This window comes from Bos mutus, chromosome 26, assembly GCF_027580195.1.
Source record: "Bos mutus isolate GX-2022 chromosome 26, NWIPB_WYAK_1.1, whole genome shotgun sequence".
In the NCBI taxonomy this organism is placed as follows: Eukaryota; Metazoa; Chordata; class Mammalia; order Artiodactyla; family Bovidae; genus Bos; species Bos mutus.
Genome location: NC_091642.1, coordinates 28,585,255 through 28,609,603, shown reverse-complemented (window position 1 = coordinate 28,609,603; position 24,349 = coordinate 28,585,255). Strand labels below are relative to the sequence as shown.

General features: G+C 52.1%; 2 protein-coding genes and 1 long non-coding RNA gene across 13 annotated transcripts in view; 2 read left to right on the top strand and 1 right to left on the bottom strand.

Annotated features, from left to right (window-relative positions):
* Window positions 1-10,927, top strand: part of GBF1 (golgi brefeldin A resistant guanine nucleotide exchange factor 1) — a 123,839-nt gene extending 112,912 nt beyond the window's left edge. For 5 of the 7 annotated variants that reach the window (XM_070363801.1, XM_070363800.1, XM_070363804.1 and 2 more), the window contains 18 exons: window positions 5-98; window positions 468-644; window positions 967-1,031; window positions 1,117-1,240; window positions 1,433-1,504; window positions 1,650-1,744; window positions 1,978-2,131; window positions 5,491-5,716; window positions 6,223-6,383; window positions 6,514-6,760; window positions 6,883-7,088; window positions 7,949-8,099; window positions 8,188-8,318; window positions 8,517-8,618; window positions 8,880-8,993; window positions 9,142-9,322; window positions 9,474-9,602; window positions 10,078-10,927. In XM_070363801.1, the coding sequence (XP_070219902.1) occupies window positions 5-98; window positions 468-644; window positions 967-1,031; window positions 1,117-1,240; window positions 1,433-1,504; window positions 1,650-1,744; window positions 1,978-2,131; window positions 5,491-5,716; window positions 6,223-6,383; window positions 6,514-6,760; window positions 6,883-7,088; window positions 7,949-8,099; window positions 8,188-8,318; window positions 8,517-8,618; window positions 8,880-8,993; window positions 9,142-9,322; window positions 9,474-9,602; window positions 10,078-10,358 (2,710 nt within the window). In that variant the 3' untranslated portion in view covers window positions 10,359-10,927. The remainder of the gene's footprint in view (window positions 1-4; window positions 99-467; window positions 645-966; window positions 1,032-1,116; window positions 1,241-1,432; window positions 1,505-1,649; window positions 1,745-1,977; window positions 2,132-5,490; window positions 5,717-6,222; window positions 6,384-6,513; window positions 6,761-6,882; window positions 7,089-7,948; window positions 8,100-8,187; window positions 8,319-8,516; window positions 8,619-8,879; window positions 8,994-9,141; window positions 9,323-9,473; window positions 9,603-10,077) is intronic. The other 2 variants (XM_005888065.2, XM_005888064.2) reach the window with 1 other exon arrangement.
* Window positions 10,928-11,545: 618 nt separating this feature from the next.
* Window positions 11,546-14,227, bottom strand: LOC138985851 (uncharacterized). The gene is made up of 3 exons (XR_011462815.1): window positions 14,047-14,227; window positions 11,951-12,076; window positions 11,546-11,777 (listed from the first exon to the last, which is right to left on the bottom strand). It is a non-coding gene; the product is annotated as an uncharacterized lncRNA (long non-coding RNA).
* Window positions 14,228-16,327: 2,100 nt separating this feature from the next.
* On the top strand, window positions 16,328-24,058 carry NFKB2 (nuclear factor kappa B subunit 2). 5 transcript variants are annotated; one of them, XM_070363887.1, is made up of 23 exons: window positions 16,328-16,475; window positions 17,724-17,816; window positions 18,099-18,180; window positions 18,315-18,355; window positions 18,615-18,713; window positions 18,793-18,944; window positions 19,210-19,316; window positions 19,405-19,563; window positions 19,823-19,927; window positions 20,029-20,114; window positions 20,193-20,331; window positions 20,567-20,695; window positions 20,823-21,032; window positions 21,112-21,253; window positions 21,606-21,720; window positions 21,811-22,024; window positions 22,178-22,347; window positions 22,463-22,565; window positions 22,702-22,853; window positions 22,984-23,053; window positions 23,284-23,456; window positions 23,570-23,681; window positions 23,780-24,058. In XM_070363887.1, exons 2-23 carry the CDS (start codon window positions 17,796-17,798, stop codon window positions 23,902-23,904), a joined length of 2,706 nt encoding a protein of 901 aa, XP_070219988.1. In that variant the 5' UTR covers window positions 16,328-16,475; window positions 17,724-17,795; the 3' UTR covers window positions 23,905-24,058. The 5 variants fall into 5 exon arrangements, with proteins under 5 accessions (XP_070219988.1, XP_070219990.1, XP_070219987.1 ...); XM_070363889.1 differs by lacking the exon at window positions 16,328-16,475 and having other exon boundaries at window positions 17,513-17,816; window positions 23,783-24,058; XM_070363886.1 differs by lacking the exon at window positions 16,328-16,475 and having other exon boundaries at window positions 17,513-17,816.
* The last annotated feature ends 291 nt before the right edge of the window (window positions 24,059-24,349 follow it).

The following is a 24,349-nucleotide window of genomic DNA, read 5'->3' as shown; positions in this document are numbered from 1 at the left end:
ACAGGAAGTGCGCCATGATCTCCGCCCACTATGGCCTCAGTGATGTGTTTGACAATCTCATCATCTCTCTATGCAAATTCACAGCTCTCAGCAGTGAGGTGAGCAGCGATAGGAACTGTGTTCTTGGCATTCCAAAGGAAGACCTCTCCCTTGGCCATAGATCTACCCTTATCTGTGGAGCTGATTCCCTTCAGCATATTCTCTCACTCAGCCAGACTACAGAAGAGCTTAGGCCATTTCTGTCTGACATCCCTGTGATGAGAATAGCATTACCTCATATAATGGGGATGAGAGAGGAGACACAATAGTGGAGAAGGCCTTAGCCAGGTTAGCCCTTCTCACCAACATTACAGGGGATTGAAGCAGAAATAGCAGAAGGACCCTTAGGAACCATAGGTACAGGCCAAAGAGAATCTCCTTTCAATTCATTTGCCAGGCTCTCAGCCTCTTCTCATCTTCTTTTCCAGTCTATTGAGAACCTACCCACTGTGTTTGGAAGCAACCCTAAAGCCCACATTGCAGCCAAGACGGTGTTCCATTTGGCCCACCGTCATGGTGACATCCTGCGAGAGGGCTGGAAGAATATCATGGAGGCCATGCTGCAACTCTTCCGAGCCCAACTGCTACCCAAGGCTATGGTAGAGGTAATTCTTGGTAGGAGACTAATCGATAATAACAAGGCAAGAGGTCCAAGATTATGTACTGTTTGTTTTTAGAAATGGTTGAGAATAGCACTGGGCCTGATGCATGCTTACCAGGAACGCCTCAAATGTAAGACCACAGGTCTTCAGCCAGGGGATAGCTGTGAAGGAAGACTGGTAGAAGTCATTACCAGTCACCAATTGGAGGGGACCCTGTCTTGTGGAGGGCAGAGGGCAACAGGAAAAAAGCCAGAAAACTTTACTCAGAGGAATAGGAAATGCAAAAGGCATGTGAGAAGAAATTATTCTTGACCTGATTTTCCAGGTAGAAGACTTTGTGGATCCCAATGGCAAGATCTGTCTACAGCGGGAAGAGACACCATCAAACCGGTGAGGGCAAATCAGAGGCTAGAGACTTTGGGGAGGGAGTATTAGAACTGTAGAGCTCACTAGAGCTTGTACCCTCTTTCTCCAGAGGAGAGTCAACAGTGCTGAGCTTTGTGAGCTGGCTGACACTAAGTGGTACTGAGCAGTCTAGTGTGCGGGGCCCATCCACTGAAAACCAAGAGGCCAAGAGAATGGCTTTGGACTGTATCAAGGTAACTGACCCTGCTCACCCCTGGTGAACAAGCCTAGACCCTTCTGTACAAGATAAGACACCGCTGTATGAACTGAAGACTAGGATCACTAGCGTTTGTGACCAGAGCTGACTCCTTCTGCCCTCTCTTCCTAGCTTCTTGGGAACATTCTCTTCCCTCTAGTCCTTATCATTAACCCTTGTGCCCCTCTAGCAATGTGACCCAGAAAAGATGATCACAGAAAGCAAATTCCTCCAGCTGGAGTCACTGCAGGAGCTCATGAAGGTACAGAGTGAAGAGGAAAGAGGGATGAAAGGGCTGGGCTGGGTCTGGGAGGGGAGACAGGGACATATGCCTCAGTCACTGTCAGGGCTGGGCCAATGGCTGGCTTCTTCTCCATGCCTTCTTTCCTGCAATTATTCTCCTCCAGGCTCTGGTCTCAGTGACACCAGATGAAGAGACCTATGATGAAGAGGATGCTGCTTTCTGCCTGGAAATGCTGCTGAGGATTGTGCTAGAGAACAGGTAGCAGGCAGTCTTTAGGCAGGCCTCATACTGGACTTGTGCCAAAGGGATGGAAGCCTGGAGTCATCTTGCAGGGTGGACTCTAGGGACAAGAAGCACAGGAAGCTGCAGGCAGTGGAGGAGAAGCTTGCTCATTAGACCTGCCTTGCAGGGCCTAGCTTCAGTCAGAAAAGAAGGCTTATTGCCTACTGGCCTCTTCATCTGAGACTGTCTTCATCCCTTATGTTTCTCAGGGACCGTGTTGGCTGTGTGTGGCAGACTGTTCGAGACCATCTATACCACCTATGTGTCCAGGCCCAGGACTTCTGCTTCCTTGTGGAGCGGGCAGTGGTGGGGCTGCTGCGCCTAGCCATTCGGTTACTCCGGAGAGAAGAGATCAGTGGCCAGGTAAGCAGAGTGCAGCTGGGAGGGCAGGAAGTTATGTAAGGGGTAGAACCACAGTATTAGTTATGGATATGGCCTGAAACAGAGAGCTCATTTAATACCCTATAGCATGAGCCCAATGGCAACCCACTCCAGTACTCTTGCCTGGAAAATCCCATGGACGGGAAGGGCCTGGTGGGCTGCAGCCCATGGGGTCACTAGGGTCGGACACGACTGAAGCGACTTAGCAGCAGCAGCAGCAGCAGCAGCATGAGCCCAGTGATCTACACAGGGCTGGGGGAGTCTTAACAGGTGGCATTGGAAGTGAGTCTGGAATGGCCTCAGGCATGAAGCCTGATACTCAGCGTCTGTGCTCGGTAGGGTTGGACAGCTACTGCCCTGTGGCAGTCCCAGCCCTGTACCTGATTTCCTAGTTCTCATGCTTAGGACCTTTGCCCAATTTATAAAAAGACAACCAGCATAGAAATAATAAGTGAGTTCTGCAAGATCAGGGGATATAAGATCAATACACAAAAATTAATCACATTTTTTAATACTAACAATGATCATATAGAAAATGAAACCATTTCAAGTGTTCCAAATGAAATCAAATACTTAGCTATAGACCTAACAAAACATGTATATACTCTGTATGCTAAAAATTACAAAATGCTGATGAAAGATATTAAAGAAGACCCATATAAATGAGACATAGTATATGCATAGATTGAAAGATTCAGTGTAGTGAGGACACCATTTCTCTGTTAATTGATCTGTTTAATGCAACTCCTATGAAAATCCCAGCAAGGTTTTTTTGTAGACAAACAAGCTTATTCTAAGATTTACATGGAAAAGCACAGGCCCTAGAATAGCCAAAAAACATTTTGAGAAAAAAGGTGGGAAGGGTCACTCCATCTGATATTAAGGCTTACTATACAGCTACAGTAATCAACACTGTGGTATTTTTGGAGGGACAGACACATGAATCAATGTAACAAGCCAAAAACAGACCCACACAAAGAAACCTAACTAATTTTTAGACAAAGGTGCAAAAATAATTCAGTATAGAAAGGATAACCTTTTTAATTGCTGGAGCAATTGAAATCCACGGTGGGCGGTGAACCTAGACCTAAGCCTCATACTTTATAGAAAAGTTAACTCAAAATGAATTATAGATTTAAATGTAAAATGTAAAACTCGGAAACCTTTAGATAGAAATACATGAGGATATCTTTGGGAGCTGGGCCAAGAGTTCTTAGACTTGACACCAAAAATACAATCCATAAAAGGAAAAACTGATAAATTAGACTCATCAATATGAAAAATTCTACTCTATCAGAGCCCAATGTGGAAAGGATATAAAGACAAGGAGTGTTTGTTTTCAAATCAAATACCTGAGAAAAGACTAATATCTAAAATGTAAAAGAACACAAAACATAACAGTAAAAAAAAAAAATTAGAAAATGAGTGAAATATATGAAAAAGATACACAGATGGCAGATAAGCACATGAAAAAGATTAAGTGATGTTCAAATCATTAGCCAGCAGGGAAACACAAAACCACAGTGAAATACCACTGCACACCTCTCAGAATGACTAAAGTGAAAAATAGGGATAATACCAAATGCAGACAAGGATGTGGGTCACTCATAAATTGCTGGTGGGAATGTAAAACAATAGAGTCATTTCTTATCAAACTAAACATGCAGTTTTAACCCAGTCCAGCAATTGTGCTCTTGGGTGCTTATCCTAGAGCAATGAAAGCTAACTTTTATAAAAACCTGTGCATGAATGTTCACAGAAGCTTTATTTGTAGTAGCCAAAACTAGAATCAGCCCAGATGGTTTTCAGCATAAAAGTATAGTGTATGTATACCATGGGATACTATTCGGCAACTAAAAGCAACAGACTATTGATACACAATTTCTTGGATGGTTCTCCAAGGAATTATGCTAAATGAAAAAAGCCAATCCCAAAAGGTTATATACTGTATAATTCCATTTATATGACATTTTTGATTGACAGAGTTTTAGAAGTTGTGGACAAATGCCCAGGGGGTAAGGATCGGGGCAAGAAAGAGTTCATGGAATTCTCCAGGCCAGAATACCAAAGTGGGTAGCCTTTCCCTTCTCCAGGGGATCTTCCCAACCCAGGGATCGAACCCAGGTCTCCCGCATTGCAAATGGATTCTTTACCAGCTGAGCCACAAGGGAAGCCCAATAATACTGGAGTGGGTAACCTAGCCCTTCTCCAGGGGATCTTCCCAACCCAGGAATTGAACTGGGGTCTCCTGGATTTGCAGGCGGATTCTTTACCAACTGAGCTATCAGGGAAGCCCAAGAAAGAGGCAAGTGTGGTTATAAAAGAACAACACGAGGGATCCTGTGGTATTGAAACTATTCAGCATCTTGGCTAGTGGTGGAAACACAAACCTCCACAAGTTAAATTTAATTAAATTGTGTAGAACTTAATATACATATAAGTAAAACCGGGGAAATCTGAATAAGATTAGAGAATTCCATCAAGGAATACTATAGTTTTGCATAATGTTACTGATCTTTTCTTTTTTTCAGTTTTTTAAAACTTAAACTTTTAATATTGAGTTAAAAGTTATATATATCTATATAACTATATATCAATATAGTTATATTGATAACTATAGATTCATATGCAGTCTTTTATAATAAAGTATTGGATATCAGGTAATTTATTAGATGCTGTACTGAAAATGGCAAACAAAATGGTTGTAAGTGCATCAGGTGTTCACCTTTATGATGGCATGTCTGACTGGGAGCTGTGGCACCCTGACACTGCCCAGCATCGCAAGAGAGTATTGTACTGCATGCACATCAGTAGCCCTGGAAAAAATTAAAACTCTTAAGTATGGTTTCTACTGAATGTGTATTGCTTTTGTACCACTGTAAAGTCCCCAAAAATCTATATCAGATCACCATAAGTTGGGGGCTGTCTGTATACATTCCCCATTTTTCCCCAATGGTAGCACTATGCAAAACGATAGTATAGTATCCTAACCAGGATACTGACATTGATATAGTTTACTAATCTTACCAGATTTCCCCAGTTTTGGTTGTACTCATATGTGTACTAAGTTCTACACAATTTAATCACTTGTGTAGATTTGTGTTTCCACCACTAGCGAAGATGCTGAATAGTTCCACCACCACAGGACTCCTTGTGTTGCCCTTTTATAACTTGTCCCTTTCTTGCCCCCATCCCTCGCCCCTGGCCATCTGTCCACAGAGTACCCTAAGTTGGGTCTTAGCTGAACCATCCTCATTGGCCTAAGGAGACTGCTGGGGAAAGAGGCTAGACAGGATACTGTGTGCCCACTTTCTACTTCCTGCTCCCTACTCTTGCCCCAGGTACTGCTCTCCCTGCGCATTTTGTTACTAATGAAGCCCAGCGTGTTGTCCCGAGTCAGTCACCAGGTAGCCTATGGGCTCCATGAACTCCTTAAGACCAACGCAGCCAATATCCACTCAGGCGATGACTGGGCCACTCTCTTCACACTGCTGGAGTGCATTGGCTCAGGTGTAAAGCCTCCAGCTGCCCTGCAGGCCACAGCCAGGGCCGACGCACCTGATGCTGGTAAGCCCTTTTCCAGGGACATCTGCAGTGGCAGATAAACAATCACGGCCCCAGTGGCTGAGACAGGAAAACAAAACACAGGTTGTTGTGTTCATCAGATTAAATACCCTTGGCTCTGCCATCTGCTTCCAGGGCTTCCTGTGCCCACTGGCCTCTCACCAGTACTCACAGACTAACAGCATAAAGGCAAGCATGGAAAAGGCTATGAGCCAGGCTTCCTACTGTCCTGAGGGCTGTTTCCTCAGAGACTGTCCTCACTGCCATCTCCCTCCCCAACAGCTGCTACTAGATGCCATCCAGAGCCCAAATTAGCCTGCTGCCCCATTTGGTCAAGAGAGCAGCTCTGCAGGCCATCCTTCAGCCCTCTGGTGACAGAGCTGAAACTAATCTAGACCCAGAGAAAAGAGAGGCCAGGCTTCAGCACCTTTCTTCTGATAACTGAAATTATCCCTCATCCCAACATCCCCATTGCCACCCTGACTCTGCCCCTTTCCCTGCTGTCTCAGGGGCCCAGTCAGATAGTGAACTCCCATCCTACCATCAAAATGATGTGAGCCTGGACCGGGGGTACACTTCTGACTCAGAGGTCTACACTGACCATGGCAGACCTGGCAAGATTCATCGATCGGCCACGGATGCTGATGTGGTCAACAGCGGTTGGTTAGTGGTGAGTGAGCACATGGGCAGCGGGTGAGTCTTCCCTCCTTGGCCTGTGGAAAAGATTCCTGGTCCTTGAGAGGGCATCTAGGGGATGATCAGGGTCAAGCCTGGATTCTCAGCTCTTCTGTACTCAACAGGTGGGGAAAGATGACATCGATAACTCTAAGCCAGGGCCTGGGCCCAGCCGGCCAGGTCCTTCACCCCTGGTCAATCAGTACAGCCTAACGGTGGGGCTGGACCTCGGGCCACATGATACCAAGTCCCTGCTCAAGTGTGTGGAGTCACTGTCCTTCATCGTGCGTGATGCTGCCCACATCACACCTGACAACTTCGAGCTCTGTGTCAAGACTCTCCGCATCTTTGTGGAGGCCAGTCTAAATGGCGGTGGGTCACCTGATGAAGGGGCAGTTGGGGAGTAGCCATGTGAATTATGGGGCAAAGAGGGGGAAAGGCAGGCCATCTATGCCCATAGATGTGAAATGTGTCCTGGGTCTGGCCCTGCTTAGGGTACAAGTCCCAGGAAAAACGTGGCAAGAGTCACAAATATGACAACAAAGGGAACCGCTTCAAGAAAAAATCCAAGGAAGGCTCAGTGCTTCGGCGGCCTCGAACCTCCAGCCAACATGCCGCTAGGGGCGGGCATAGTGACGACGATGAGGATGAAGGTGTGCCAGCCAGCTACCATACGGTGTCTTTACAGGTCAGTCAGGACGTAAGTATGGCACCCTTTACTTCCTCTCCTCTCCCAGTACCTGACATCGGGAGTCTTGGTGGGGCCAGGGACAGCCAGGGCTAAGAGGAAGGGCCTGTTTTCCAGCCCAAGTCCTCGGCTAGCACCCCCAGTGTTTCCCTATCCAAGACTACTTGTAAGTCTTCATTTGCTTAATTTTAAAATTATAGTTTATTTTTTAAATAAATAATTCTAATGCACATAGTACAAAGTTCAAAAGGTACAAAGGGTAAACAGATAAAAGTCCCATTCCATTCCTGTCCCTAGCTGCTAAGTTCTCCTTACCAGAGGGAACCACTGCCACCAGTTTTTGTTTCTTTCTCGTTATTCTGTTGTCTGTTCAGAACGTACAAAGTTTATTTTATGAGCAGACTTTATATCACTAAATAAATGGAGAACTAATTGCTTTAAATAGAATAACTTTAGAAAAATACTGAAAACAAAAATTACTACATCTGTCCATACACTACTGCCTGTCAAAGCCTCTGAGCCTGAGATTTGCCATTTTTAAAATGAGATTAATGAACATGAGGCTTTATCTGTCATCAGGGTGAAAGAGAAGTGAAAAGAAAGTGCCTTTCTCACTGTGTAATTGTGTTATTAAATTCTTAGTGCACACACCTCAAGTCCCTGCTACTGGGAGTAATACCTGTCTTTGGAAAACACTGGTCAGGACTAGGACACCCAGCTCACAAAGTTGGAGAGAGTGGTGAGAGGAGTGTGGTGCGATCAGTACTAGGGGCTCCCTTGAGGACTCAGTCAGGGACAGTGGGAGCGGGCTGTTGGGGAGGGGGTCCAGCAGACCTAACCCCATTTGTGTCCTGCCCCTCCTGTGATCCCAGTTGCTAGATCTGATGCACACCCTGCACACAAGGGCAGCCTCCATCTACAGCTCATGGGCGGAGGAGCAGCGCCACCTGGAGACAGGCGGCCGGAAGATTGAAGCTGATTCACGCACCCTCTGGGCTCACTGCTGGTGCCCTTTACTGCAGGGTAAACCTCAGGGGCAGAGGTGGAGCTGGTGCTTAGGAGGTACCGAGATCAGGATGCCTGAAGGATCTGAGCCTGTTCTTGTTCTCAGGCATTGCCTGCCTGTGCTGTGATGCCCGGCGGCAGGTGAGGATGCAGGCACTGACCTATCTGCAGCGAGCACTGCTGGTACATGATCTGCAGAAGTTAGATGCTCTGGAATGGGAGTCCTGTTTTAACAAGGTAGGCCCTCCCTCTGGTCTTAAGGTAAAGCGCAAATCCTAAAGACAGGGATCCCCTGGCAGCCTGAAGAGCTGCTAATGTCAATCCTCAGCTGATTATACCTTCCCTCCTGCTCTGTACCCACCCTCCTCAACCCAGGGTCAGGTGGGCAAGGCTTCCACCTGACCCTTCTGGAGAGATGTTGACTCTACCCACCAGGTGCTGTTTCCTCTACTGACCAAGCTCTTGGAGAACATCAGCCCTGCAGATGTGGGTGGGATGGAGGAGACCCGGATGAGGGCTTCCACCCTGCTCTCTAAGGTACTGTCACCACCCTGCACCCACCCACTCTCTCCACACCTGCCACTTCAGAAGCCTGGGAGGACCCAGAGATGTAGTGTAGGTGCTTATGACCCCCAGCTGTAGAGAGAGACTCAGCAGGAACCAGGAGGATTTTGGAATTCAGAGGAGTCTCTGATCCAGGAGTCCCATGAAAGATAGAGAAGGCTTGCCTCCTACCCATGGAGAGGGGTGCAGAAGGCTCCTACCTTCCTCTCGGCTGAAAGGGGCTGGGGGCCATAGGTCTTCCTGCAGCACCTGTCTCCACTGCTGTCGCTCTCCACCTTTGCGGCCCTCTGGCTGACCATCCTGGACTTCATGGACAAGTACATGCACGCAGGCTCCAGTGACTTACTGGTATGTTCTGTCTCAGCCCAACACTGCTGCCTGCGTCCTCTCCTACCTTCTGGGAAGACCTGCTGTTTCCCCCTTGGTGGCTATCTCCTTCTTACCATATTCCCCCATATCCCTTTTCCCATTCTCATGGTCCCACTGCCATCTGCAGTCAGAGGCCATTCCAGAGTCTCTGAAGAACATGCTCCTGGTGATGGACACAGCAGAGATTTTCCACAGTGCAGATGCCCGAGGAGGCAGCCCCTCAGCCCTCTGGGAGATCACCTGGGAACGCATTGACTGTTTCCTGCCCCACCTGCGAGATGAGCTCTTCAAGCAGACTGTCATCCAGGGTAGGGGGCTCCGACCAACTTCATCAGAGAGAGTCTGGAGCTAATAATTAGTTCTCTGTGCCCTGGGTAGGTGGGAAGTCTAGTAGGCAGCCAAGACTCTACTCGAGAGAAAGCACTGAGAGCTGCCATCTGGATTCTCTGCCATCCCCAGACCCTGTGCCCATGGAGCCTCATGCCCCCAAACCGCTGGCCTCAGCACACCTGACTCCTGCTGCTGGTGACACTAGGAGCCCTGGCCATCCACCTCCCCCAGAAATGCCCTCTGAGCTGGGGACCCGTGGTGAGTCCCTCTGAGTGAGCTTGCTGGATGTCAAGGCCTAAGAGGAGGCCCAGAGTACTTTATGACTGCTGCTGAGCACCGGCAGTGAGCCAGGGGAAGAAGGAAGGAGCCATAGGATCCTGCTCACCTGCTCTTCCTGTGGGAGATTGCAGGGCCAGGTCTGATGAGCTCGCTGCCTGGGATTTCCAGGCTTCAGAAAAGAAGGCTGGATTGGGAACTTGGGATGAAGAGGCAGAGGTGCCCTTCAGGGATGCTAGTAAAAAGCAGACCAAAATTAATCTGACTGGAGGTACAACAGTGGGGGGAGTGGGTAGGTATGAGGTAACTGGACACTGGAATACGTTTCAAGCAGAGAATCTCAACTATGTAGACTGGGAGAGGTCATTTTGCTCACAGGAATGGGGAGGAGCAGAGTGTGGTAAACCAGCTGCAGACTGTAAGGGAGTTTGACTGCAGCCACCTTGCTTTCCTCTAGACTTTGAGAAGCCCGAGGGCCCCCGACCTGCTAACAGCAGTTCTTCTGGATCACCAGTGGCGTCCAGCCCCAGCAGGCTGAGCCCTACCCCAGATGGGCCTCCTCCGCTGGCTCAGTCCCCACTGATCCTGCAGCCCTTGGCCTCCCCGCTGCAGGTGGGCGTGCCCCCCATGACTCTGCCCATCATCCTCAACCCCGCTCTCATTGAGGCCACCTCACCTGTGCCCCTCTTGGCCACACCTCGCCCCACAGACCCCATGCCCACCTCTGAGGTCAACTAAGGCAGGCCCCTCAGCTATCAGGACCAGTACTTCGTAGCAGGCTGTCCTGGCCCCGCTCTCAGCTGTCCCAGGGGCCACAGACTCTTCAGTCCCAGCCCAAGCGGCTGTCACTGCTTTTTGGATGGGGATGGGAAATGGAACTTTTATGGCCCCTCCTAGGACCCACAGTTAGTCTGTGGGACCTTCCTCCTCTGCTCTCCATTCCTGGGAGTCCAACCTGAGAGCACACTCAGGTATCACCTGCAGGCTGGCAGCTCCGGGGAGGGAGGCATCACTGTGCCAGCCCTGCAGTGCCCACCCTTGGGCCCCTCCTGCCCATGTCAGGCATCGAGAGCCAAGTCAACCACTCTGCACTTTGTTTCCCTCTCCCAGCCCCACTCTCACTAGCCCTGGACCACCACCTCTAGTTTTTCCTCTTTTATTAATTGGTCAGTTTGGAGAGTTGATTTGCGCCATAGAGTGTGGGCAGGTGGGACTGGAGAAAAGGAATGCCCACAGGAGCATGTACATATGGAAAAACAGGAAAACAATGGACTTTTTATGATGTAATAAATGTCTTAGTACCAACATCATGGCCTTTTTTTCTGGTTTCCTTCTTGAGCTTGTGGGTACCATGTTCTGGGATACGTAGGCCCTCACATGAACAGAGGCCGAGCCTACCAACCATGGTCAGGATTCCTTCACCACTGCTGCTGCCCACCTCCCCACCCCCTGACCACCACCACCACCACCATCGTAGCAGTGCTCCCTTGTCACCAGGGATGTGCTGGGGATTGACAGTTCTCTTCCTAACTGCTCCAATGGAGATAACTGTGACAGCCCAGGCTGGGGTCAAAGGGAAGGTGAGCCAGGGCTGAGCTGTCATTACTCAGAAGGCTTCCCTCAGGTGTGCTTCATAGTCCAGCAGCACAGGGAGCCCATGGGCCTTAGCGGGTGGGAGGCTACCTTGCCCATAGCTGTGAGCTTGTGTTTCTGGACACAGGGCATTCATTCTGGCCCGTAACTGAGCATGGAAATGTTTTTCCTATCCCGTAGCCTCCAAACAGCCCAGCCACTGAAGTGTGATTGGAGAAACCCTTCTCTTCTTTCCCTTTGCATCAGGATAAGACAAGGAGTGTGCATGGGGCAGGCAGCATGGCTTCTGCAGGGCTGAGCTACTGTGGGTGGGTTGCAGAATGCTATTAAGCCTTCCCAAGTGAAGCATCTCCCATCATCTTGACTTCCTCCTCTACCATAGTCTCTTCCACCAAAGGGTGGAGAGTAGTACCAGTGGGCCTCCCTTTTGGAGACTTAGGAGCGCTCACCTCTTCATTGGACCCAGCTGTGTCTGTGATCATTCAGCCTCTCAGTCTTCCCTTTGCTCAGCACAACCACGTGGATGGGTCTGGATGTCTGTCAGTGCCTCCCTTGGGTGTACCGCTGTGGAAACGGAAACAGCTGGATGTGGAACAATACTAACAGGAGTCCAGCAGCTCCTGCACTAGTCTCTTCCGCTTCCCTTCCTTCTGCAAATAATCCAAACCGTGCCTGCTCGCCACACTAACCTAAAACCTTGCCCCTGGGAAAATTATGAGTAAGACTGAACGCCTCACCTGCTCTTTTCCTTATGGGTGCAGAAGAGCCTGGATCTACAATCAGGTAGACACTTGGACCATTGGCTTTGACTCTAACATCTCTGTTCTTCCTTCTGAGCCCCACAGCTCTGCCTTCAGAAGCTTCTGAAGGAAGGGAAACATGAGGTGAGGGAGACAACATAGACTAACATATAGAAATCCAAAGTCTATCCTGTGAACAAAATAATACGAAAAGTCTGTAGCCCTTGGTCTGAAATATTAGGGAAGAAGCTGGGGTGATTGCAAACTGAACCCCACCCCACTGGCAAGCAAAGGAAAACATTCGTCAAAAGTCTTATTCTGGTATAGAAAAATCAGCTGACATATAACCTGACTTGTGTTGAACAGTGTTGTCAGGTGAAGGAAACTACAAGAAGATCTAATACGCAGGCCTTAATTCTGACCAAGAAAGACTGGCTAATGACGTGGAAGTGACAAAACCTCTGGGAAAATAGTATAATCTGGAAGGAAATGCTGGTCTTAACAGTGTCTCCTATAAGAACTCTAGGATAGCAGGTTTCAAAAAGCCCGGAGGCCTGAGATCCTAACGAGGAGTGACATTGTTGGAACATGAGTGTATGTCAATATTAAATGCACTGCTTACCCAACCTTGTAGAAATATTAACTCTTCTCCTAGATGAAGCAGCAGGTTCAGAGAGGCTGTGTTCCTGGGAAGTTAGGGAGCTGAGATTCCAACCCAGGTGTGTTTCACTCTAAACTGCATGGTCTTTCCTATGACACTTCCCCAGCTCAAAAGTAGTGATGGTGGTGTGGAAACTCTCAAAAATGAGTACATTTTTCTGTAGTTTCTCATGTGGAAATAAAAGGTCGAGTACCTGAAGTAATAATTACATGGTGAGCTAAGACTTCACTAGAAAACTGGGAAAGAGGGGCAGGGATAAATGAATTTGGATTAATAGACACACACTATGTGTGTGCATGTGTGCTCGGTTGTGTCCAACTCTTTGCCACCCTGTGGACTGTATAGCCCACCAGGCTCCTCTGTGCATGGGATTTTTTGGGCAAGAATATTGGAGTGGGTTGCCATTTCTTCCTCGGGATTTTCCCAACACAGGGATCGAACTGGTGTCTCTTGCATCTCCTGCATTGGCAGGCAGATTCTTTACCACTGAGCCACCTGGGAAGCCCATAACAGATACACACTACTACATATAAAATAGATCAACTATATTCAATATCTTGTTATAAACTATAATGGAAAATAATCTGAAAAAATATATATGTATGTGTGTGTATGTTGTTATTCAGTCACTCAGTTGTGTCTGACTCTTTGTGACCCCAGGGACTGCAGCCCACCAGGCTTCTCTGTCCATGGGATTTCCCAGGCAAGGATACTGGAGTGGGTTGCTGTTTATTTCTCCGTGTGTGCGTGTATGTGTGTGTGAATCACTTGGCTATATACTTGAAACTAACACAACATTGTAAATCAACTATACATCAATAAAAGGGGACCTCCCTGGTGGTCCAGTGGCTGAGACTCTGCACTCCCAATGCAAGGGACCCCAGTTTGATCGATCCCTGGTCAGGGAACTAGATCCCATCTGCTGCAGTTAGGAATTTGCATGCCATAACTAAGGCCCAGCATAGCCAAATCATATTTTTTTAAACTATAATTAATAAAATAAAAACAGGAAAAAACCAAACATAACCAAGAATAAATGCGAATTTTCTGAGCACATAAGAATGATATCAGAACTTCCCTGGAGATCCAATGGTTAGGACTCCACACTTCCACTGTAGGGGGTAGGGGTTCCATCTCTGCTGGGGGAACTAAGATCCCACAAGCCCCATGGAGCAGCCAAAAAAAATAGATATCAGGGAGGACGAATTACAGAGTTAGTAATAATGGGCGCACACTTCCCCATCACCCCGCCCCTCCCAATAAATGCTAGGAACAGTAAAGTATGTGGCTTTTCAAGCCCTTGGGTATTCACCTGTGTTCAGGGCTCACTGGGAAACTGTGGTTGTGAGAAAACAAGAACCCTGGGCTTCAGCTGAGAAGGAGCTTTAATTCAACTAAATAGTTTACCACCCCCTCCATGAAATGCTCTCACCTGGCTGAGACACAGGTTTTTCTTGGTTCTCCTCTGGCTCACTGACCATGTCTTTTCAATTTCCTCTTTTGGTTCCTCCTCATGTCCACAGCTTCTCAACATCAGAATGTCCCAGGGTGTAGTGCTTGTCAACTCCTTTTCTCTACATTCAATCGTGGGGTAATGGTGAACACTGTCAAAACTTCAAATACCATCCATTACACTGACTTAATGTACAATTACCCCTCATCTCCTCTAGGTTCTTATATCAACACCCCTTCCCAACATCCCACACCCAATTCCTCAGCAAGTTTTATTGCCCCTGACTTTCAAATCTACCTAGAATATAACCATTTCTCCCAGTTTTACCCACTCCCACCCAAGTCTAAAGTCTCACAATGGGGTGGGAAGACCTGCTTTGCTTTATACAAATTTAAGGTGAAGAGCTTTGTGCTAGAGTTAAGAGACTGGGTTTGATTCTCACTCTGTCCCTTTCAAGCCATGTATTTGGTTGTGTTACTTCTCTCTGAGTCTTAACTTTATCAGTTTGGGCTTCCCTGGTGGCTCAGTGGTAAAGAATCCATCTGCCAATGCAGGAGATGCAAGAGACTCGGTTTCAATCCTTGGGTCTCAACCCAGGGATCCTCTGGAGAAGGAAATGGCGATCCACTCCAGTATTCTTGCCTGGAAAATTTTATGGACAGAGGCACAGTCCTGGAAGGCTACAGTCCATGGGGTCGCAAAGAGTCAGAGACGGCTGTGCAACTGAATACACATACATCTTCACATAGTATCTGGCACATTCAATTTGCAGGCAAGATGAAGAGGGGGAAGTGACAGGAAATTACCCAAATCAAGGGCCACAATAGTCTCCCTTTATGCAGAGCTCCAAGAAGGCGATGGCACCCCACTCCAATACTCTTGCCTGGAAAATCCCATGCATGGAGGAGCCTGGTGGGCTGCAGTCCATGGGGTCGCTAAGAGTCGGGCACGACTGAGCAACTTCACTTTCACTTTTCACTTGCATGCATTGGAGAAGGAAATGGCAACCCACTCCAGTGTTCTTGCCTGGAGAATCCCAGGGACAGGGGAGCCTGATGGGCTGCTGTCTATGGGGTTGCACAGAGTCGGAACACGACTGAAGCGACTTAGCAGCAGTAGCAGCAGCATGCAGAGCTACTGCAGGCCTGTAATTCTGTTATTAAGGTCAGGGGCAAGCTGCAGGCAAGGTTTGAAACAACAGCCTGTGTTCTACCATGGTGAGCCTAAGGGAGGACATCTCCCAAAATGGAGATTACTCATGGCACCTCCTGAAAAGAAATTCTACCAACCAGAAATGTCCAGCCCCAGAGGTCAGTACTTTGTGAATCTGTGCTGACCTTGCTGCTGCTAGAAGTGTCTAAGCAGGGACTTCCCTGTGGTCCAGTGGCTAAGACTTCGCACTCCAAATGCAGGGGGCCCAGATTCCATCCCTGGTCAGGGAACTAGACACAATGAAGACAGAAGATCTCAACAAAGATCTCAACTAAGACCCAGTGCAGCCAAATTATATATCTATATCTTTAAAGTAAGCGGACATTGGAAACTATATAAAAAGGTAATTTCTTACATCAAAGGCATTTGAACTAATAATTTTGGATGACTTTTCAACTCTAATATTCCAAACTTCCGTGATCGATGAGCAAGACCTGAGTTTCCCAGATAAATACCTCCTTTCCCTTATCCTCGGAAGACTTCCTGAGCTCAGGTCTGAAAGTCTGGCCAGCTGTTAAATGTTCTGTCATTTACAGAACAAGCTTCAGGTCCAGACACTTTCTTCCCGGTAAGACTGAGAGTATTACGGAGTCTCCATGAGGCTCCAGAGGGGCCACCAGATGGCACTCTAGAACCTACTGCAAGATCAACTTCCTTCCTCTTCCTCTAAGTCTTCCCGGCAGCCGGGCCCGCTCCGGGCGGGACCAGAGGGCTGAGGCATATCAGCTTCCCCCTGGGGTTCCCCGACTTCAGAGGTGGCCGAGCATTAGGCGGAGCATAGAACCGAGTAGCAGCAGGGGCTTCCAGCCGGCTTGGACAGGCCTGGGTGTGAGGAGACCGGAGCCAGGTCCCTCGGCTGGGGAATGGCGCTCGGTCAGCGGATCCCGCAGCGGGTTGGCAGAGCTAGTGCCTGTCTGAGGGTCATTCTCACTCTGGCTTCCAGAGCTACACAGATGTTTCTCCTCCAAGGGGCGCCCCAGAGTCACTCCCGATTGGTTGTGTAAGTCCAGGAGTTAAACTTTCAGCCAATGAAAAAGGGCATGGCGAGTGACGCACGGAAACGTCACGGGAATTCCCCCCTCCCGGGGGCGGTAAAGGGGCTTTCCCGGCTGCAGTCCTGGTGGTGGGAGAGGTGTCGCGACCCGTCCGAGGTGGGTCCGGCCGGGAGAGAATCCTGAACCGGAGCCGCCGCCGCGGTGAGTGGCCGGGTTCAGACCCCTGGGTGGTGGGACACCGGCAAGGGTGGGAGGAGGGTCCTTAGCTGACCGAGCCCTAGAGCTGAAGAGCGGCATCTGCGCATTCAGAGAGCGCGTATACGAACATGACACGCGGATACACATCGATATCCTTGTACAAAGACACGGGGCGTACGTCCATCTACACGTATGCCCGCAGATGCACAGGATCGTCCATGCACTCAGACTCGCACACACATGCATACGCAAAGCACACTCACCCGTGCACAAGTGCCTGGACACACACCCTCCACGCAGAAACTCAACGACAGGTTCACCTGTGCCCTCAGATACATGCTGACATGTGTCCACACTAATAAGTTTAAGGACTCTCACCTGTACACGCATGTTCACGTCATGCACACAATGTGCAAGCACATGGGCTGAAACATAGACACCTGTGATGTACCTATGTTACATACGGCCATGGGACAGGGGCGGGGGAGGTGCACCCAAAGCAGGTGCGGTGTGGGAATCAACGACTGTTGAGATTTTCGGGAAGAGAGAATGGAGGTGCCCATCCCAACACCCCCTCTGGCCCCTTGGCCTCAGAGACTGCTTCTCGGGACAGAACCCCGGGGCCCTCTACTCGGAAGAGCCCCCACCTACAGGCCTTCGGGGAGGAGGCCTTCCTACAGCAGGAATGTCCCCCCAAAACCCCCCGGGGTGAATCAGCCGTGGCCTCCCTGAGGGTAGAAAATCCCAAGGTTGCTCCAGGACGGGGGAGGGGAAGGGGGAGAGGAGGGGCCGGGCCCCGGACTAGGAGCTTCCTCCGGCCTTGAAAGACCCCCAGTCCCCGGCGCCGGCCCTGGAGAGAGGAGGGGGGGCCCCCCCAACCCCGCGGGGCCTTCCCTGGGTCTGATTGCCCCTCTGCTTGCAGAGACGCTGCCGGCGCCCTCTGGCCAGCGAGAGGACCTCGCGCCCCTCCCGCCAGGGGGCGTGGCCAGTGGCGTCATTTCCAGGCCCGCCCCCCTGGCCCCGCCTCCCCCTGGTATTTTCGGGACTTTCCTAAGCTGTTCTAACTTTCCTGCCCCTTCCCCGGCCTGGCCCAGCCCAGCTCCGGATCTCGCCCTCCACCGGATCCTGCCCGCCACACCCGGACGGGTAGCTGGAGGAGATCGGACCCTCCCCTAAATTTGGGCCCCCCTCTCCCCCCAACTCCCGTCCTGATCTGTCTCTCCCTACACCCGCCACTCCTCCCCACCTAAGGCGGGCGCCTGAAACTCTGGGAAACAGAACCCGGCCGAAGCCACCGGACAGAGCCGGGCCTAGCCCAGAGTCATGGACAGTTGCTACGACCCAGTGAGTCACGCCGCCTGGCTCCAAAGCCTGCCGGCCACCCCCCTGTGCCTGTCTGCTTGTTTGCCTGCCTGTCCTAGTCCCTTCTACTCCCTTACACCTCTAATGTCCTCAGATTATTTCACCCTGCCTGTCAGTCACTCTCTGCAAACTGCTTTCAGTAGGAGCTTTTTTATGGGCCTGCCTAGGAGAGGGGGTGATTGCTAATGCTTTAGAGAGCTGAGAGGTGGGGGGTTCTGGGGGTGGCTCAGAATCAGCTGCCATCCCAGTCTGTCTCCATACCAGGGTCTGGATGGCATCATTGAATATGATGATTTCAAATTCAACCCGTCCATTGTGGAGCCCAAGGAGCCAGCCCCAGAGACAGGTTAATAAGTCCCCTGACCTGCCCTTGTCTTGGAGGGAGGGGGAGGAAGGAGGAGGGAGGAGCATGTGGTGTGTGCCCTCTGTCTTGGGAATGGGCTCAGAGGTCCTGGCTCAGCAAGGCTCCTCTGTCCCCAGCTGATGGTCCCTACCTGGTGATCGTGGAACAGCCTAAGCAGGTGAGCAAGTAGAAGGGATGGTGTGGGATGGCTTCAGCTTTGGGGGCAAGTGGGACAGTTGTAGCTGGCTGGCCACGGGGAGGCTAACTATCACAGAGCCACTTCAGGTTGGGATCGTTAGCAGCTGCTGATCACAGTGGCATGATGGTGATTCAGGATACACACGTCTAGTCATTATGGTCACTGCTGGCTGGGGATGTGGCTGGTGAGGGGGGATGTTTCTCCTGGTCACAATGTCACTCTGCCCTGGCACCTTCAGCGAGGCTTCCGATTTCGATATGGCTGTGAAGGCCCTTCCCATGGAGGACTGCCAGGAGCCTCTAGCGAGAAGGGCCGGAAGACTTATCCCACTGTCAAGGTGAGCCAGAGTGGTGCTGGAGGGTGGGCTAGTGGACAGTGTGTCCATGGGCATTACTGACAGCCCTCACCCCTCACAGATCTGTAACTACGAGGGACCTGCCAAGATTGAGGTGGACCTGGTAACACACAGTGACCCGCCTCGTGCCCATGCCCACAGTCTGGTGGGCAAACAGTGCTCGGAGCTGGGGGTCTGCGCAGTGTCTGTGGGGCCCAAGGACATGACTGCCCAGTAGGTGTCCGGTGCCCCCTACCCTGGTCCCCACTGGTGTGCCCCTTCATCGCTTGCCAGTCCTAGGTCCCAGCCCACCTTTGTGAGCTTAGCATCTGACCAAGGGGAAAGACTCTGGTTGGCCCCAGAACCCAAGGGCCCCAAGTAAAAACTAGAAAAGCTTCCTAGAGGAAGTAGAGCAGGGCCAAGCCTTGGCAGTGGGGAGGGTGCCTCAGGAGGAAAGAACTGCCTGCAAGGCCCCTGACTTCTCCCTGCCCCCACACAGATTTAACAACCTGGGTGTCCTCCATGTGACCAAAAAGAACATGATGGAGATTATGATACAAAAACTTCAGAGGCAGCGTCTTCGCTCCAGGCCCCAGGGCCTTACGGGTATGGGGGATATGGAGGGAGTCATGGGAGGTGGTCATGGAAGGAATAGAGGAGGAGTCCAGGGGTCACATGTATGCCCACTGTCCAGAGGCTGAGCGTCGAGAGCTGGAGCAGGAGGCCAAGGAACTGAAGAAGGTGATGGATCTGAGCATTGTGCGACTGCGCTTTTCTGCCTTCCTTCGAGCCAGTGATGGCTCCTTCTCTCTGCCCCTGAAGCCAGTTATCTCCCAGCCCATACATGACAGCAGTGAGTATCCTGACCACCTGGGGTGCTGGGTCTGGGTGCCACAGGTAGTGTGGAGGGCAGCCTCGAACTGTGGATTTGAACTTGGCCCCACCATGTATGAGCTGAGTGATCTTGAGGAAGTCACGTCCCCTCTCTGAGTAAATGAAGATACTGGCAGTTCCTGTGTCTCTTGGGGTTGTTAAAATACAAAGCACCTGGCTCCCTAGTTGGGGCCATGGCTATTGTATCATCTCAAGTAACTGATATGCCATCTCCATAGAGTCTCCTGGAGCCTCAAACCTGAAGATTTCTCGAATGGACAAGACAGCTGGCTCTGTGCGGGGTGGAGATGAGGTTTATCTGCTCTGTGACAAGGTGCAGAAAGGTGAGGCTGGAACCCAGGCTGGGAGCTAGCGATGGCTATCAAGCTTGGGGAACAACACAGCTTCAGGACAAATGGCCCTATAGATTCAATTTTCCCTGTAGATGACATTGAGGTTCGGTTCTACGAGGATGATGAGAATGGATGGCAGGCCTTTGGGGACTTCTCTCCCACAGATGTTCACAAACAGGTACCCTAGGGCCAGGGCTGGGGCTGGGCTCAAATTAAGTCAAGACCTTAATGACACCTATGTCCTCCTTCCCCCTAGTATGCCATTGTGTTCCGGACACCTCCCTATCACAAGATGAAGATTGAGCGTCCTGTAACCGTGTTCCTGCAACTGAAACGCAAGCGTGGGGGGGATGTCTCTGACTCCAAACAGTTCACCTATTATCCTCTGGTAGAAGGTGGAGCTGGGCTGAAGATCCCAGGGGGGCTGGAGACGGGGGCTTGACTGGAGGGTCCCAAGAACTAGATCAGGGGACCCATGAGTGAAATCAGGAGTAGGGAATGTCCCAGAAAGAGGTGGCCCTAGGAGCCAGCCTGAGGGTTTTTGGGGGAAAGGCCATTACCAGAGTGAGACAGGGCTCTTGAGGCTGGTGCGAGTTGGGGTTTTAACATCTCATTTCCCTCTACCCCTAGACAAGGAGGAGGTGCAGCGGAAGCGGAGGAAAGCCTTGCCCACCTTCTCCCAGCCCTTTGGGGGTGGCTCCCACATGGGTGGAGGCTCTGGGGGCTCGGCTGGGGGTTATGGAGGAGCTGGAGGAGGAGGTGAGGTGGTGCTGGTGGCAGGAAGGGCAATGGAGGAGGATGGGATAAAGGGGAGAAAAGTTGTGGGGAAGAAATCTGGGAGAGTCCTCCTGGTGCCCTCTCCCCACAGTCCTGCCTGTATCCACAGGTGGCAGCCTCGGCTTTTTCCCCTCCTCCTTGGCCTACAGCCCCTACCAGTCGGGCGCGGCCCCAATGGGCTGCTACCCGGGAGGCGGGGGTGGGGCGCAGATGGCCGCCGAGACACCTAGCGTGGATGCTGGGGAGGAAGCAGCAGAGCCGAGCGCGCCCCCCGGGACGCCCCAGCGCGAACAGCAAACCCCGGAGCTGCTGCATCGAGGTATGACCTCGGGAATCCCAGCGGTCGGGACGCTGTGGGTGGGGACCTAGTCCACACCCACGCCCCCTGTCACCTCCAGCCCGGGAGTACAACGCACGCCTGTTCGGCCTGGCGCAGCGCAGCGCTCGAGCCTTGCTGGACTACGGCGTCACGGCGGACGCACGCTCGCTGCTGGCGGGACAGCGCCACCTGCTGACTGCACAGGATGAGAACGGAGACACGTAGGTGGGCGGGAGAGCGGGCGGGGACCAGGGCTCCGCGCGCCGGTGGAAGGTCGTGGGCTGTGGGGCAGGAAAGGAACCTATAGAGCCAGGATTCCGGAGTTAGGCAGACCCAGTTTCAAGTTCGGCCTCGCTACGCTCTAGCTCTGTTCAAGATACTTAAATCTCTGTAGACTTTAGTTTTGTCGATTGCTTAAGGGGCACAGTAATAGTACGCACTTACCGCAAAAGGTGCGCGGAAGGATTTACTTTCGTGGGCTGGAGAGATTATGGAGGTGGTGGTGTTTTGAGAGTAAAGCATAACGAGTTGCTGAGCTTCCTAAGCCAGAGTCTCACCCCCCTCAATCCCTAGGCCACTGCACTTGGCCATCATCCACGGGCAGACCACCGTCATTGAGCAGATAGCCCACGTCATCTACCACGCCCCACACCTCGGCGTGGTTAATATCACCAATCACTTGCACCAGGTGAGGGGCCTCTATTGGTGAGGGGGAGGGGTTGGAAGTCAGGTGGGTGAGGCAAGGAGCGGCCTGGCTCACCCTGCCTGCCTCCCCCAGACGCCCCTGCACCTGGCAGTGATCACGGGGCAGACGAAGGTGGTGAGCTTCCTGCTGCAGGTGGGCGCAGACCCAGCACTGCTGGATCGGCATGGAGACTCAGCAGTGCACCTGGCACTCCGGGCAGGTGCCAGCGCCCCCGACATGCTGTGCGCCCTGCTGCGGAGTGGGGTTCCTGCCATGCCCCAACTGCTGCATGTACCCGACTTCGAAGGTGAGTTCATCACCTCATCTGAACCAGCGGGCAAGAGTGGGCACCAGGGAGAGGATCTGGGGAGTGCCTACAGTGGACGTGAGGTGTGGAGGTCAGCTGGTCAAGGGCTCACATTAGGGGCACAGCTGCAGGCTGAATACCCTGTGTCACTAGGGCTATACCCAGTCCACCTGGCAGTCCGTGCCCGAAGCCCCGAGTGCCTCGATCTGCTGGTGGAGAGTGGGGCTGAAGTGGAGGCTGCAGAGCGGCAGGGGGGCCGGACAGCCCTGCATCTAGCCACAGAGATGGAGGAGCTGGGGTTGGTCACCCATCTCGTCACCAAGGTGGGACTGAGGACTGTGGAAGATGTGGAGCCAAGGGCTGGGGATGGTGAAGGTGTCGGGGGAGGCCCAGCGGATCAGTCAGTGCTGTGACCAACCACTCCCTCACACCCCACAGCTCCGGGCCAACGTGAATGCCCGCACCTTTGCGGGAAACACACCCCTACACTTGGCAGCTGGACTGGGATCCCCAACCCTCACCCGCCTCCTTCTGAAGGCTGGTCAGTCCCACCCTCAGGGGCTTATGAACAGGGCTGAGGGGGGAAAGGGGGTGCCTCCCAATCCCCCAATCCCCCACTTTGCAGTCCTTAATGTGGGCTCCAAGGGAGCCTCCCTGTGACTATCTCCCTGCCCCAGGTGCTGACGTCCACGCAGAGAACGAGGAGCCCCTGTGCCCACTGCCTTCGCCTCCCACCTCTGGTAGTGACTCAGATTCCGAGAGCCCTGAGAGGGACACCCGAGGCAGCTTCCGGGGCCACACACCTCTTGACCTCACTCGCAGCAGCAAGGTGAGGCCAGCCCCGGACTAGCAGTACCAGGGGATGGGGCATCTGGGCTTGTAGATGGGGTCCTGAGTAGCTGGTACTGGGGGTCAAGGACTGTGATGGGAGGTAGTCAAGGCTGAGGCTGTCTCCCCAGGTGAAGACCTTGCTGCTAAATGCTGCTCAGGACACCATGGCGCCGCCGCTGACCCCGCCCAGCCCTGCAGGTGAGGAGCTCTCCCCACCCACTGCCAGACCCCTGACCCCTGCTCACAGCGGTCTCTTGTCCTTCGGGACCACTGAAGGAGGTCTCCCTTTCTCCATCCCCGTTCTCCATCCATTGCCCCAGTGGCCCCGCCTGCACTATCAATCAGGTTGCCTTGAGATAAAGGTGACATTTGGGTGTCTTTGCCATCTCTGGGGGTAACTAACATGTTTATGTGTGTGTCCCCTTCAGGGCCAGAGATACCCCTTGAAGATACAGTCCTACAGAACCTGGAGCATCTGCTTGATGGGCCAGGAGCCCAGGGCAGCTGGGTGGAGCTGGCAGAACGGCTGGGGTTGCGCAGTCTGGTGGACACGTATCGAAGGACAGCCTCGCCCAGTGGCAGCCTCCTGCGCAGTTACCAGGTCGGTCAGGCCCCTGCCCATGCTCCATGCCCCAGTCTCAGATCTCTGGTGCTTCCTCCGGGATCCCACACCCTAACCACAACTCCTGGTTCATGCTTCCTCCTTCTCCTCAGCTGGCTGGTGGCGACTGGACGGGCCTGCTGAATGCTCTGTCTGACATGGGCCTGGAGGAGGGGGTGAGGCTGCTGAAGGGTCCAGAGACCCAGGAAAAGCTGCCCAGCACAGGTAAAGGGACCGTAACTGAGAGGTGGATCTGGGCTTGGAGGGTGGGAGGCCTAAGGCCTGACTCTTTCCTGCTCCCTTTCCTGTGTCCACTCCCCCAGCAGAGGTGAAGGAGGACAGTGCCTATGGGAGCCAGTCGGTGGAACAGGAAACAGAGAAGCTGGGCCCACCCCCTGAGCCACCAGGAGGGCTCTGCCACGGGCGCCCCCAGCCTCAGGTGCACTGAACCACTCCCCACCCACCAGCCCCTTCCAGGATCCCTCTGTACAGTGCCCCTGCCTGTTCCAGTTCTTATTTAACACCCCGTGCCCACCCTTCAGTTGGGGCAAATAAAAGATTCTCATGAGAAAGGGAGGGGGCCTGGCCTCCTCCCCAACTTACAGCAGCCCCTGATGTGTGTGATGCTTGTCCCCGGGAAGCAAATGCCTACCCTGGCCTCAGGCCAGGCACCAGAGAGAGGAGGAGGCCCAGCCAGCAAGTCGAGAGCAGTTTTAATGGAGGTGGAGGCGATACAAAGGGCAGGGCCCACTGAAGGAGGGAAGCAAGGCCGCACTGCCTGGCCTGTGCATGGGGCCTCAGCTTGGACATCCATCCTCCACCTCTGGCAAGGGAGAGGGTGAGCCCTCGGGGCAGAGGGAGGGAAACCAGCTCAACCCCAACTCCTGGCTTGT